At 33.1% G+C, this 16,213-nt stretch overlaps 1 protein-coding gene and 1 long non-coding RNA gene across 3 annotated transcripts; one reads left to right on the top strand and one right to left on the bottom strand.

Moving 5' to 3' along the window:
* Positions 1 to 200: 200 nt before the first annotated feature.
* Positions 201 to 4,955, top strand: LOC110928525 (very-long-chain 3-oxoacyl-CoA reductase). Of its 2 annotated transcripts, none has more exons than XM_022171536.2 (5): positions 201 to 595; positions 663 to 931; positions 1,040 to 1,133; positions 1,391 to 1,502; positions 4,580 to 4,955. In XM_022171536.2, the coding sequence occupies exons 1-5, from the start codon at positions 457 to 459 to the stop codon at positions 4,749 to 4,751; spliced, it is 786 nt and encodes a 261-aa protein (XP_022027228.1). In that variant the 5' UTR covers positions 201 to 456; the 3' UTR covers positions 4,752 to 4,955. The 2 variants fall into 2 exon arrangements, with proteins under 2 accessions (XP_022027228.1, XP_022027229.1); XM_022171537.2 differs by having other exon boundaries at positions 205 to 595; positions 4,567 to 4,955.
* A 7,296-nt stretch (positions 4,956 to 12,251) lies between these two features.
* LOC110928524 lies at positions 12,252 to 14,260 on the bottom strand. Its single transcript, XR_002586428.2, has 5 exons — positions 13,859 to 14,260; positions 13,624 to 13,677; positions 13,121 to 13,296; positions 12,707 to 12,862; positions 12,252 to 12,573 (listed from the first exon to the last, which is right to left on the bottom strand). It is a non-coding gene; the product is annotated as an uncharacterized LOC110928524 (long non-coding RNA).
* Positions 14,261 to 16,213: the final 1,953 nt, after the last annotated feature.

Below are 16,213 nucleotides of genomic sequence, written 5' to 3' on the forward strand. Positions count from 1 at the left end.
TCTACAACCAAAAGGTTAGGAGTTCAAATCGTGTAAAGTGCAAGTCGTGGCGTACGCATATCTATCCTAGAAAATTTAGAAAACCCTGTTAAAAAAGGAAAACATATTGACAGTTACCCAGTTGAAAGTAAACTAAATGGAAAATCTAGTTAGCTTTTAGCCTCGAGAATATAATCTTGAATTCAGTTCACCCTTGTGTTAATTGGGTAAAAGACCTGCAAGTGGCTGTGAATCCGACAACTACCCAAGTCAAGGCTCCAGAGGTAGGGCTGGCAGTTGGCTTGGCTGCATTTAAGCCCAATGCTTCATCACCAATTTATTACAATTATTCTACATTAACCATCGCCATATGTATGTATCCCCTTTAGGAGGCAACTCAAACCGTCTAACCTCTTCATTTCCACCTCCACCTCCACCCTATAATATAATCAGTTTTCTATCTTAATCACAAACCCAATGATGCGTAGTGTTTCAAGCTCGAGCTCTACAAGGGGCATCGCTGCCATTGTTGGCGTTGGTCCTAATCTCGGCCGCTCAGTGGCTCGGAAGTTCGCTCACGAAGGATACACCGTCGCAATCCTTGCCCGCGACCTAGGTATTCTCACTCTATCTTAACTATCTCTCCTTATGTTGATCAGATCTATGATCTAACGCATTTGCAGGGAGATTATCACGATTTGCGGATGAAATAGCGAGGGAAGAGAAGGCGCAGGTGTACGCTATTCGTATCGATTGCTCAGAATCTCAAAGCGTTAGAGAAGCATTCGAAGGCGTTCTCTCGTTAGGGTTTGTCGAGGTTTTGGTTTATAATGCTTACCAACCTATTCCATGGCAGTACGGCGGTCCTTCAAGCTTCACTGACATTCGACTAGATTCGTTTCAAAAATCCCTAACTGTCTCTTCCGTTAGTGCTTTACACTGTGCTCAACAGGTACATTGTTCCATCATCTTTACATCATTGATTGCAGTTCTTTATCATAGTTTTATAATATACGGGATTTTACTAGGTACATTTGATTTGTTTTTGTTTTATTTACAGGTGTTGCCAGGAATGGTGGAAAGAGGAAGAGGGACCATTATATTCACCGGATGTGCTGCTTCTTTATCAGGCGTCGCCGGATTCTCTGAATTATGTACGCATGCATCTTTTGTATTCTTTGTTTCATAAATCTAAGGTCTTTTCATTCCATTTCTACAAGTCTTTAATGTCAATTCCCGTAAGATATTCGTACAAAAAATTCCCAACTCTTAAAATCTTGTATCAACTAAATTCTTGTATCAACAATTATTTTTTACATAGAAGTGTTGATTATGTGAACATGCATGTTTATAAAAAAGTAAAACAGATATTCCTAAATAGTATTGATAATTTGTTATAATTGATAATTAGGTTGTGGGAAGTTTGCATTAAGAGGATTATCCCAATGTTTGGCTAAAGAATTTCATCCACTTGGTATACACGTAGCACATGTCATCATCGACGGCGTTATTGGTGCATCTAGGTGCGTTTGTTTTCTTAATATATTCTTGACATATTAATTTGGGGGACAAATCATCATAAGAAAATTAGTTTTGTCAAATTTGGATTGGTGTTTTTGCTTGGAGATTCTTCTTGATTGTCGGCTTTTCTTGAACTATATCCTTTCAATGATTGCCGAATATGCGATTTCTATTTTCTTAATTATTTTAAAAGACTTCAGAAGAGATTTTTTTACATTGATATGTCGATGAATATAAGAACCATTAAAAACTCGTTGGTGAAGGCCTGTGACAAAACCTAGCGCGGGCGAAAACTTCACCAACGCATTAGCGATTGACATTTCCAACATATCACCATCAATATGTTCATTGACGGATGACCGACAGTAAGCGCACTAACAGATAAACGATGAACATTACTGGTAAATCATCGATGACAAATTATTATTGACTATCAACCGAAAAACTCACCGATGGATCGAAAATAGTTTAATTACCAAGAAAGTAACGACTGCCTTCTTCAGTCACTTATTTCACCGACGGATTACCGCTAGATGGTAACATACAAAAATTTGTAAGTATTTGTCAGGTAATCTGTCACCTCTCTCGTATGGTGATCTTTTAGTGATCACAGGACGCAGTGATGACCAATTAAAAATAGTTTTACATATTTCTTTGTTCTTGACTTATGTTGGTTATCCAGTCGCGTCTATTGATGAACTTTAGGCAGTGAAAGTTATTTTTCTATTAACAGAATAATCATCTACCATCACCATAGATTGATAGTCCAACATCTTTTCTTTTTCTTATTGAGAGGTAAGAAATTGAGTTATATCTATCACCTAATAAATGATTATATATCGGAGACGTATCACCTTCATATTTCACCTTATAATTTATTTTTTCGCCTAGTTTTAACATTATTTTTTCCTCGAATTTCTAGGATTCCCCTTATTTCTTAGTTTCTAATTTGGAGAGTGTTGTAGACTAAAAAAAGAAAGTCGTCGTTCCAAAAAATATAAAGATATTGCTTTTATACAATTCTTGAATTCAAATTAACATTAATTATTTTACAATATTAACAATTTTTGAAAAAAGATTGATTATAGATGTTTTTTTTTTCTAAATTTACTTTATCAATAATTAGCATCAAAGTTTTAATAACTTTTTTATACCTATAAGTGAATCATCAATTGTACTTCTTAATGTTTAGCCGGTGTAACACGGTTCTATTCTAGTATTTAATAAAATAGAAGAAAATCATCGATAGAACCAAATTAGAAGTACTGAATCATGTCCTGTTATTTTCCTTGGTGTGTGAAAGTTCTATATAACTCCTCTTTTAAAAAAAAAAAACCATTAATATTTGTGTTTTTTTTGATGTTTTTGATATCCTTTAAAGTTTTTGATTCAGATTCTTGTTCCCGTCTTTTTCAATATATGAGGAGCGTAAGGAAAACTCAAAACCTTCACATTCTTGTCCAAAATATTTACTACTAAAACAACCTAAAACCTGAAATCTAATCCAAACAAATCTTAGTAACGTTGGTAAGCACAACCGACAAAACGAAGATACTATTTTAATAAGACAAACATATGTTGAGTTCAATTTGTAACGTTGCTTTCACATAATAAAGGATTTATATTAGTAATTAAATTAAGTTATTTACGTTACTTAGAAATCAGATAATTAGTTATTAACTTGTTTAGTCGTTTATTGTTTTGTTTTTGTTTTATAATTAAAAACAAACATGTTTATTTGACACCTACTATGGCCCTACACTATATGGCAAACCTTTTTATCAATAATTGGGTGACCCCATAAAAAGTTTAGAAGAATTAATTTCCTACGTCATATTCTGTTGATCAACTTTAGATTATTACAACCCACATGCAACCTGTCTTGTGGCTACGTGGTACTTTCTATATCTTTCGTTTAACATGACCAAGATTGTTTGCTTGGTTGCATCTGTTATTTGGATAATGAGTCAGTTGTTATTATGTTGACCTAATTTTATGAGAATATACATATAGAGGTATGTATATATACAAAATGGAGAAGGTTCATTGAGGAACACTAAAAAAGTATGAAACAGCGGGGAACCGACTCAAATGAACTCCGATTGAACTCATTCCAGCGGCATTGCAATCGGGTCGTCGAACCCTAACTAAGATCTCTTAACCCTAAACACTAAATTCTAACTCCTAAACTCTAAACCCTAAAGCTAAAAAATAAGGCTGAAACCTAAGCTAAACCGTAAAATCTAAATTATAAACCTTAAAAGCTAAACCTTAAATGCTAAACATAAAGCTAAACCCTAAAGCTAAACCCTAAACCCTAAAGATAAACACTAAAGTTAAACCATAAAGATAAACTCTAAGCTAAACCGTAAAAGCTAAACCCTAATATAGTTAGGGTTTAGGGTTAAGAGATTCTAGTTAGGGTTCGACGAGCCGGTTACAACGTCATTAGAATGAGTCCAATCGGAGTTCGTTTGAGTCTATTCCCCACTTTTTTAGTGTTCCCCAATAAACCTCACACTATACACAATAATATTAATTGTCATCATCACTTTGTATATAGTATTCTATCCTTATCTTTTAAACGAATGATCTTCCATTGAAATAACTAGAAATTAGGGATTAAACGCATGGAGGTTATGTTTTAAATTTTTAATCATTTTTTAACTTGTGAGCGAACATGATATCTTGTTTTCGAATAATATGAGTTTCACAATTATGTATTTGATTTTGTATGTATTTGATTTTGTTCATCACAGGCAGCTAAAATCATGGTGGAATACTATAAAATGACTAAAAGATCTTAGTTATTTTGACATCAAATCCGTATTCTTTTTGTGATATATCAACACAATGGTATATTGCTTTTTTTTCAAAAGGTTAAAAGGTTTTTCATGGTTAGACATAATTAATTATGTGAATTTGATATAAACGAAACCGGGTATATACTTTGAGTTGGTAGAACGTATTGTCATCAATATACGCGCAGCCTATATATTTAGTACTTAGACTTTGGTGTTCATATACGTTCCCACATGAAGGTAATGAAATAAATGATTGTTGTAGTCTGGTTTTGCAGGGCATTAGCGATGCAACAAAGATCGTTTGTTGGTGAACAAGAGAGTGTAGGAGGGGACGGATCGATCGACCCTGATTCGGTGGCTCAGACCTACTGGTATTTGCACATTCAGCCTCGGGCTGCTTGGACTCAAGAAATAGATGTTCGCTCACCGAACCCCAAATTCTTCTAAAAAGTTGCAGCATACGTATGATTATTTTATATTATTTATCTTTTGTTTAATAGTTTGTTTTGTGTTTGCTTATTTATATGTATCTACTCCAGAACTTTGAAAATAGAAATTGTTAGTGTAGAACTTTCTATACATATAGGATGCCATTGTTATGGATTTGACTGTTATTGCTTCCGTGATAATAATCCTATTATATGTTTTACTTATCTTGTTTCAGTTTTAAGGATTGATTTGAATACTTAAAGATAAATCAGAAACAACCAAGTCTAACATTCCCCTGTAAGCTTAATTGAGACGAGAAACAACTTAAAGATAAACCAGGATCTCACACATTTTTTATAACGTTTTCTGATGAGATCCGGGTGTTGCAGCTGGCAACGTTGGATCTTGATAGGTACGGTGGTACCCTCGTCTCAGTGTAACAACCCGAGCTTGATATGATGTTGCGTGGTTGTGATTAATCAGCATCGCCTAATATTAGCAAGCCAAGTCTGGTCCAAAGCTACGGGCACCAAGCATTGCATGTTTTATGATTATATCGTGATGGTAACGTGTTCATACATAACAATATGCAAATCCATGACTATTTTTGATGGATCATATCATAAGCCACCTGACACTCAATAAGCCATGACATGTGACGCGGTGCCCCTTATTGCTACAATATTCACTTGAGTGACGCTACTAGAAAATCTGTAATTTTCCAACGAACTGAAATTCTCACACATTTCAGACGAAACTCCGATGGAAAAAAAAACCCTAATTTGACGATAGAATTGCGACAGAAGCATAGAATTTACAATTTTCTTTTTTATCTTAGGTTTATGCCTGAGGACTTCCTAGCTCTAGTAGAGTTTCAGACAATATAAACACTAGTAATCCATTATTGCAACATTTGTTATATTTATTATATTTTTGGGTGGTAAATTATTCTCATTTCAGGTGATTACTTTTAGTTTTGTAGGCCTATAATCAATTTTAGATGGAAACCATCAACAGAGCCATATTTCTTATTTGGTAACACCAAAGTAACCTATTATATCACGATAATATATAGAAATATAAAGTTGGAAAATTCTCGCTACTCATAGCTATATTCATTAATTTATATAAAAACATAAAGGAAATAAAAATGCTTGTAACATTAACATTGAAAATAAGGAAGTAGAAAAGGGATACATGGTACATAAGGGGAGTCGTGTTCTCATAGGGCACACACAACTAAAGTGTACCACTTGCATATGACACCTAGTGAATCTCAGATTCACAAGACATGTCAGTCATAACAATAGCCGTCATGTGATAGACCTTGCTTTTACTTTGTCTACTATTACAGGAGGGTCCTTGGTGTTTGGTTCCAATCACTTGCAATCCATTCTTGTACCATTTAGGTCCATGCATTTGATGATTGGACGTACTCAAGAGAACGATCTAGAATTGTCGGCGATCCGTATTGATCATGGCCTTACTTGACACTAAGAAAAGTGGAATTATAAAACGACATTTATATAGATGTCTTAAGCTGAGGGTCGTTTGACCCAAAGCCAAACACGGCGTATATAGCATCCGGATATTCGGGTGAATTTATGGAGTTTACCATGTTTAATTTGATGTTTTTATTGAATTTGGTGTGGAATATATTTACATTCTCTGTGTGTGCGAATTACAAGTCAAAACGCAAAAATGGTCCATCTGGAAGCAATTTGTTGAATGTTGAGGACTAGAAGAGTTAAATTTGGAAATAAGGAAGAAACTGGAGCAAATCTAGGTCCGACATGGATTAAATTGGGGTGGTGTAGACCATGGTGAATTCATCAGCGTGACATTAATGAAGGTTCAAGGCGTACTAGTTGAGAGCAACGGATGTTATGGTGATCTCGACGTATGTTACACCGAGGGTCCGTCAGTCGCTAGATATTTTGAATTCTTACCTATTCAATTCTCAAACCTAGAGTCACACACATTAACTATTGAGTGAATTGCAAGTTTTATCTATAAAATTGACGAGTTTTGTACTTTATGTTTCTAATTACTGCAATGTTTGTCCTTTGGCCCTAACCCAGTTTATTTTTTCAGTTAAATTAAATCAAACAAGGATAGTTTCGTCATTTTACCCACCACAAATCACTCTCTCTCTCTCTACCTCTTTCGACCACCACCATTGTTACCAAATCGCCACCACCAACAACCATCACTCTCAATATCACCACCACCAAACCTCTATCGCCACCATGATAATCCACCAAACTGAACTTGCAAAACCTCCAAATAAGAAAAGGATTCAGCTTGCAAAGTGAAAGTACTTCAAACTGACCTACCAAATAAAATTGTATGTCTTGAAAAAAAAGAAAGTTCTCAAACTTGGATTTATCTTTTATGAATATGAAGTTCAATTACATCACAAATTCAATCACTAGTTGACTAAGAACACTAATCCATTTTTACTACAGAATCGCACTTAATTGACCAATACAAATAGAGAAATACCAACGATAAGGCATGTTACAGTTCCCCCAAATTCGTCCACCACCATGATAATGCACCGGAACAACAACAACCACTGTCAACACCGTCGCAACCATCACCACCGCACATCCACCCCTGTCGCGAATTATTCGAACACAGCCTCACCACCACGGTATGCCGATTTCGGCGAAGTCGAATTCCGGTAGCCGGAAAACGACTGTTTTCAGATCTGAAGATCGTTGATGAAGACATTCAGATCCGACGACCGTTGATGAAGATTCTTCTTCGGATCCGACGCGATGAAGACTATAACCACCAAGTTATTTAGGGTTTAATTTGGGAGACGTGAACAGGGATTCAACTATTGTCTGAAGGTTCTTGGGGGGTTAACAATGGTTAAGGATGGTATAGTGGTTTTTTTGTTAAAGTAATTTTTTTTTAATAAAATGGTGGGATTAATCTTATTTACATAATTAGTCCTTTTGAGATGAAATGACAGAAATGCCCTCATATGCAAGACATATGACTAGATTTAACATAAAATATTAACTGGGTTATGGTCAAAGGACATACAGTGCTAAATTTTGAAACATAAAGTACAAAGTTCGTTAATTTTATAAACAAAGGACATCGCCTGAAACTTAGTATGTAGATAAAGGATAAAACTTGTAATTCACTCTTAACTATTCATAAACGCGAGTTATGGGTGACCGGGGCAATCCTCATCAGTTCTAAGCATCTCGATCCTCCATTCTGAAGATTGTTTAATGAAGATGTAAGGCTAAACCAAATGTGATCATTTTCAGGTGTAGGGTTAGTGCTAGGAATCAATTTCAATTTGTTTTTACTAACTTTGGGATTTGGATTTGTTTTAATCTTTGGGTTATTCGAACTCATATATTTATTTGATTTGATTAGAAGATTTTATTTGATAAATTTCAATTGGCTTTGTATCAATAACCATTGGGGCTAGTTGTGTTCTTGAAACTATAACTTTTATTCAAATGGATAAATCATTAGTGTTAAGTTAGAGGGTTAATTGTGAAGTTGGGTTTATGGTCATTGATTATCATAATCAAATCATTAATCTTGTAATTGTCTTTTCAATCAAATAGTTATTTGATTTGCTTAACAACATGTAACAAGAGTGTAACTAGAGTGATTTGCTTAACAACTTGTTACTAGAGTGTTTTTATTTATGTGACTTTCCAATTGGTAAGACTAGGTTATTTGATTTGCTTAACAACTTGTAACCAGAGTGATCATTATTTAAATTATTGTTTTAATTGGCTTAAGTTTGTTAGCTATTTGAAATTGGTTTTTTCCAAGCCAATCCAAAGATTAATTTCACTTTAAATGGTTCCGACACGTACTTACTCTTACTAAACAAACTTGTTGAGGAACACCAATTTTTTTTCTATTTTTGATTGAGCATCGACATCGAACATATTCTAAGGGCATGTGCATTCTAATAGATTTAGGGTTTTATCATATTTTGACAATCGCTGATGGATTATCTGACACTCATACCTGAAGTGTCTCAGACTTTGTGAACTGCAACGTTGTGGCCCCTGAAGATGACCCTTGCTCAAGAGTATGGACGGCTAGCAAAATGTGGGGCATACTTGTTTTATGCCCCTACCGGTCAAATTCAAATTCGTTAAAAAAGTTTTGTTTTCTTTAAACCCCAATAGCAAAATTTAATATATATAGGATTAGGTTCAAATGTGAACAAAATCCCAAGAGTGAACTGCGTGAACCGATCTGGGCCCTTGATTTTTATGATCTTGAGATTAAAGTGAGTGGCATGATGGTAATTATTTGGTTAATTTTTTCCATTTAATTAAATACAAAAAGGGTATATGTGTAATTTCAATCTTAAATTGATTGCATAAATCTCTCACAAATCAAATCAAGGATTAGGAAAGATGTAGCTTAATTCAATTATTAAAATAATTATTTGTTTAAATGCGATGTACACATGTGTATTCGGATTTTGCCCCTTTTTTAATGCGATGTACACATTTGTATATCGTTTGTTTTTGTGATATCTCAGAATTTTTTTTGTATTGAATGTTGATGTACACATGTGAATTACTGTACACATATGTACGATGCTGAGTACACATATGTACTGTTCTATTTACGTGGATCTTAAAAATCAAAATTTGAATTTTGGTGATGAAATCTGAAATAAAAATTAAAATTGAAATCTGGAGATTTGTTGTTTGTTTTGATAATTATCTTATTAATAAATAAACATAATGTGGATAATGAATTTAAATTAGGAAAGATGTAACTTAATTCAATTATTAAAATAATGATTTAAATCTAATTTTTATATAATTACAATCCTACCCTTAACAACTAAAAAGGAAATCAAGGGTCCATATCTATATCTGTTCACGGAGTTCACTCTTGGGAGGTTGTTCACGCTGGAACCCTACCCTATATATATATATATATATATATATATATATATATATATATATATATATATATAGGGAGAGGATCATGAGAAAACTACATATAAATGAGAAAACTAGAAAACAACTAAAAAAACCTAAAAAAAGCTAAAAAACATACCATTTTTTTTACAACTTTTAATAAAAAAATTGCTAGTTTTTATGCTTAGAAAAAAAAATTTTTAAAAAAAAGGAATTTTTTTCGTTGTACTACACATGTGCAATATATGTGATTATATGTGTACTACACATGTGCACTATATCCGTAATAGTGCACATGTGCAATACAACCAAAAACGTTTTTTTTTTTTTTGAAATTTTTTTCCATGCATAAAAAGCTGCGATTTTTTTATAAAAATTAAAAAAAAAAATTGGCATGTTTTTTTTGGCTTTTTTAGTTAGTTTTTTGGTTTTCTCATTTAAACTAGTTTTTCTCATGATCCATCCCTATATATATATATAGGGGAGGGTTTAAATGAGAACGCTAAATATTGTGAGAACCGTGAGAACAAATAAAAAAACCATGAGAACTTGGTCAAAAACAATTCAAATTTAATTTTTTTTCTACACTTATCATTATTATTCGAATACAATGTTAGAAATTCAATTTACACATTTAAATTTACGTGAATTCGTAAATAAAGAAAATTTACACATGTGTAAGTTTGCCATTTACACATGTGTAAATCTGTTATATTTACACATGTGTAAAAAATCTAAAAAGAGTGATTTTGAAAGGAGAAATGAATTATTTGATGTTATAAATTCTTGTTTTGATGATGTATCTTAATTACAATGAGGTTTGTATTAAAAAAATTGGTTTTGATTGCTTTTTTCATTCGTTCTCACGGTTCTCGCAATATTTAGCGTTCTCAAGATAACCCTCCCCTATATATATATATATATATATATATATATATATATATATATATATATATATATATATATACTAGTCGTTTACCCACGCTATGCGGCGGGTAACATATCACTTGGTTGGTGAGTTTAGGGCTATGTACGGGGCGGTTCGGTTTTGAGCCATAACCAAAACCAAACATATCACTTAGGTTAGTGAGTTTAGAGCTAGTGGAAAACCCGTGCGATGCGGTGGTGGCGACAATTTTCGATGCGGTACATCCAACAAAACGACTATAAAGTTATCTTTTTTTAATAAACATGCCACAATAGTTTGGGTCACTTGACGTTTTCGGCCATAAGAGTTAACGTATTCAGAAGGTTAGTAATTTCCACTGTGGAATAGCTTTTTAAAGAGTCTTGTCCTATACAATGTTAGAAATCAATATACTTAATTATAATCTCAAAAATTTCATGGGTTGAAGAAAACAATATTTATCATAAATCTGTAAATCTTTTTATAAATTAAATTGCATATTAAATATAATAAGAGAATCAAAATATAGTTGTAATTCATAAATCTCTAATAGCTTGAAACTCAATTCACCCACGAACAATGTTGCAAATATTTTCCCCTTACTGTGTGTCGCTGGACATGGATCGGAAGAAGCGGACATTTACCTCGGTACCACATATGTTATCTTATTGTTTGTCGTTGGACATGGACTGGAGGCAGTGGTTGGCCTGCTGGAAGATCAGGACTAACCGTAATGAAAAAGCTTTTTAAAATTAGCGTCAGCTTACAGTATGTTTGAGGAGGTTAATGGCAAGTCGTATTAGTGGGTGATGAAAAAAAGCCATGTAGCAGGTCTGGATTTAGAGAAAAAGAACTGGAGTAATTTCACCAGGGATGGAATTTGGCTTGTTTGATGTGGTTATGCGGCTTTATGTTCTTTTGTTTTCCTTTTATGTCTGGGAATGTGTTTTTTGTTTGGCTGTATTGTTCTCTTAGCATCTTGCTAAGGCTATTGTGATTTGGTAATTCATGGGTTCTTTTGGCTGGCGAAAAAATTGGTAATAAAATAAATTTACACTCACACAACGTGGTAGTCGTTGTTAGTTTATCAATCAATTACGTGTGTTAGTTTTTCTATTCGATAACATCGGTGTGCTCTATCTATGCCTTGTATATATCAGTTAAATAATAACACATGAAGAAAATATAAGTCATAAACATAGTAATTTAAAAAATAAAAGTGAAACACACTAATAAGAAAACATCAGTTTTAAACATAGTAATTTAAATATAAAAAAAATCACATTTCAACAAACATAGTAATTTAAATATAAAAAAATCACATTTCAACTAACTAATTTTAGTCAGAATCCTTACACGTCTCAGTTACCCCATGTAGATAGTTCGATCATTATTCTTCATATTGGTTTGGTTGAATTAATTTTGATGACCAACCCTAGATTATGGATGTTATTATTATTGATGAATTTCGACCTATACAATAAAATTTTATAAAAGATGATGTTATGAACATCACTGTTAGTATTTGTAGAAAATGATTAATAGTTTAATATAGCCACTAAAAGTGAACCATATGAAACTATAACTACAATCGTAAAAGTTGTAAATATTTGTTAATGGTAATTAGCATGTCGTTTAGTAGCAAATACAAGAAGTTAGGCATCAACCGAGGACCAACTATGTTAGAATATTTAGAATACTTTGTTAGATTTGCTTTTAACATAACATATAGTCATCCGTTATCACACAGCCTCCTTGAGCTTTGACACATATCTAACATTATAATCATCTTACCTTTTACGTGTTATTTTATCTTCTGTGGCCACACGGCATACAAAAGTCCAATACAATATGTTTTTATCTTGCTGCCACACCCACCACCGTTGACCTGAATACCCGTTCGTACGCCACAGTTATAGCTCCAACGACGGAACCCTAGCCACGTCACCCCAGATCTGGGACTTCCTTTCATGGGTGCGGTCCTTCGTACGCCACAACAATGCTAACAAAATTGAGCTCAGAATAAGCAAAACATAGAGGCTGTAGTTTAAAATAAATTTGTAGATGTGAATTTACTATTTTAAAATAAAAAATACTTTAAAATAAATTAAAAGGCTTTGAATATCTAGTCCAACCATCAATCCAGTTCGCCGGCTTTGAATATGTTTTTCATCTGTGCTTCGAGTAGTGCCACCATTTCTAGCGACTTTTTGAGATCGGAACCGTTAGAGAAAGATTCATCAGCGAGTGTGGCTTGAAGTTTTTCACGGTCCACTAAATCTTTCTTAATCCTGCAACATGTGGAGGTTGTATAAGTAAGTAATAACACAACTTATTTTCATATTATCACCACTACCAGCTATTAACAACTTTTCATTAATACAGACGCCAACTTGACCTGTCTGATTTCGTTAAACGCAATACTTACATCAGGATATGGTACTCACCGGCATCCCAATTCCTACCTCACAGATTTAACTCTCAACACTCAGAAACAAAGTAAGAGTAATGATCCCAACCCCTGCCCTCCCGGACACCCCGCAACTCACCAGGAACACTTTTGAGTTCTTTTGTGCAAGCACATAAGCAGCTTTGACTCTTGCAGGTCGACCTACACTTTGACTTTGTATTGGAGTGACTTTAGGGCAAAGCTGACGGCTCCCAAACGACCAGTTATATTCAGACGTTCATCCCCTCCTTCCATTTTACTGACAGTAATTCCAGTCTACATTGGATCCCAAAGTTGCATTAAAAGAGGAGAGAGGGAAACAGTCCCTTTTTGTGCAGTTAGGATAACAGAAATGTTTTCTATTGGGTCTGAATATATCATCTCAAGCAAAAGGAAAACACTGAAACTTACTAAATCATCTAGGTTAAAGTTCAATTCAACAAACAATCCACAAATAACTAACATTAATCAAAGCGATCGATCTATATATTATCCGAACAGATTATCAAACATGCGAACTCAAATCAATATACTTGAATTCGGATAATAATAATAATAATACATAAAATCATTAGCTCAAACTATATACAGCTAAACGATTACCAGTATTAAAACCAGATCTGAACAGAAGACGATGAGGATTAACACGAGATTCTCCTGCGTGAAAAAAAAAATATATTCAAAATCTCCTAAATAACATTTCGTCAAACACTTGCTATGCCTTTCCAAATCCTCAAATCAAACATCCATCATTGAAATCAAAACCATAGCAGAAAATAACAACAAATTAGGGCTTCAATCGAGCCAAAAAGCAAAAGAAAACTCAATAAAAACTTACCCTTAAAACTCCTATCGAGACCCAGTTCGTCGCTGCCCGTTCATCCTTCTCTCGATTATGACAAAATCGATGCCTCTCAACCTTTTGTCCATTCGATTGTATCCCCCTAACAAAGGTTTCGTATCAGAAATTCTTCAAGATCTGAACGATTTTGTAATTTAGGGTTTCTCATGCCGTCATCTCTTCTTCTCCATCGTCTCTCTCTCTCTCTCTCTCTCTCTATTTCTCGTTCTCTCCCTGTCTCCCTCTCCTCTCTTTCCATTTGGGAATTCAAATTTTGAAAATGCAGAGAGGAATTTGGTGCAGATCTAGATTTGGCGAGTAGACGAACTGCAGACAGAGGAATTTGGTGTAGAGAGGAATAGTACAGCTTTCAAAAGTGAATGTGCGGATCATGATCCGTGTGAAGTTAATGGACGGGAGGATCATCATCCGTGTGAAGTGATGGACGGTAGATCATGATCTTGTATGTTTTTGTTTGAGTTAGTAAGGGTATATGTGGAAAGTGAGGTTATAAATGTGTAGTTTAAAAGACTTGTACATTATGCATTAAGGGTTTTTAAGGGAATTTTTTTGACTTTAAGAAGTCCTTTGGATATGCTTTATAAAGTAGTATAGATATATATATATATATATATATATATATATATATATATATAATTACGCTAAAATAAGAACCACCTCGAGTTGTAAGAACCGTGAGAACTTTTTGATCCGGGGCGAGGTGGACCAAATTTTTTTCATAAACGTAGATGCATGTATTATAAAGACATTTGTAAAAAAAATTCAAAAAAAATGTCGTGTGTGTAGTTTTGAGCACCACAAGTTTGTGTTTACGGGTACCATAAATCAAATTTACGGTACCCGTAAACACAAACTTGTGGTGCTCAAAACTACACACACGACATTTTTTTTTAATTTTTTTTTTACAAATGTGTTCATAATACACTCATCTACGTTTATGAAAAAAAATTTTGGTCCACCTCGCCCCGTCCCCGTACGGTGTATTTCTCACGGTTTTTACAACTCGAGATAGTTTTCATTTTAGCGGTCCCCTATATATATATATATATAGATATATATATAGATATATATATATATGTATATCTATATATGTATATATATATATATATATGTATATATATATATATATATGTATATATATATAGGACAATGCTAGATAGAAAACCTTAAAAATCTGAGAAAACTCTAGAAAACCCAACCTCCCGACTTTTTTTTTTTGAAAAAAATAACACATGTAATATACATGTTTTTAAGAGTTTTGAGCCAAAAAAAATCAAAAAAGCGCCGAGTGGATGCTTTTAAAAAGAATAAACAAGTTTCAGCAACTTTCATCACTAACATGTGTTAGACAAAAAGTGCTGAAACTTGTTTATTTAAGGAAAAAAAAAAAAAAAAACACTCGGCGCTTTTTTGATTTTTTTTGGCTCAAAACTCTTAAAAACATGTATATTATAGGGTTTTCTCAAATTTTTAAGGTTTTCCATCTAACCCTCCCCTATATATATATATATATATATATATATATATATATATATATATATATATATATATATATATATATATATATATATATATATGTTGGGTTCGGCTACAAAGTCCATTTTTTCTACAAAGTGTACAAAGTCGTAAAACATCACAATTTGAGTCATAAAACAAATCAAAACCAATAAATAACATAGTGAAGATCACTAAAACACAATATCCAAACTCTAACAGTCCTTAAAAACTTTAAACACACCATTGTACAACTATGAATATAAAACACAATATGATAATCAACATAAAACACACTAATATTAGTCATTCGATAGTCAAAGGCTTATCATCCAAAACACAACACAAAACCCACAAATATGGTGTTTTAGTAATCTTCGCTATGTTATTTGTGGGTTTTGAGTATGTTTTATGGCTGAAATTGTGGTATTTTTTGACTTTGTACACTTTGTAGAAAATGGACTTTGCAACCAACTCCCACCCTATATATATATATATATATATATATATATATATATATATATATATATATATATATATATATATATATATATAGAGGATCAGGAGAAAACTACATCTAAATGAGAAAACTAGAAAACTAACTAAAAAAGCCTAAAAAAAGCTAAAAAACTTAACAATTTTTTTTTACAATTGTTATAAAAAAAATCGCTAGTTTTATGCATGGAAAAAATTTTCAAAAAAAAAATATATTTTTTGTTGTACTTCACATGTGCAATATATGTGCATTATATGTGTACTACACATGTGCACTATATCCGTAATAGTGCACATGTGTAATACAACACAATTTTTTTTTTTCCGAAAATCTTTTTCCAT

This window comes from Helianthus annuus, chromosome 7 (assembly GCF_002127325.2).
Source record: "Helianthus annuus cultivar XRQ/B chromosome 7, HanXRQr2.0-SUNRISE, whole genome shotgun sequence".
NCBI classification, from domain to species: domain Eukaryota; kingdom Viridiplantae; phylum Streptophyta; class Magnoliopsida; order Asterales; family Asteraceae; genus Helianthus; species Helianthus annuus.

Excerpts from the sequence above, each read along its gene's own strand:
- LOC110928525 (XM_022171536.2), top strand. The coding sequence starts at position 457 with ATGATGCGTAGTGTTTCAAGCTCGAGCTCTACAAGGGGCATCGCTGCC. Across the intron at positions 596-662 it reads AATCCTTGCCCGCGACCTAG|GGAGATTATCACGATTTGCG; the intron begins GTATTCTCACTC and ends ACGCATTTGCAG. Across the intron at positions 1,503-4,579 it reads GGCGTTATTGGTGCATCTAG|GGCATTAGCGATGCAACAAA; the intron begins GTGCGTTTGTTT and ends CTGGTTTTGCAG.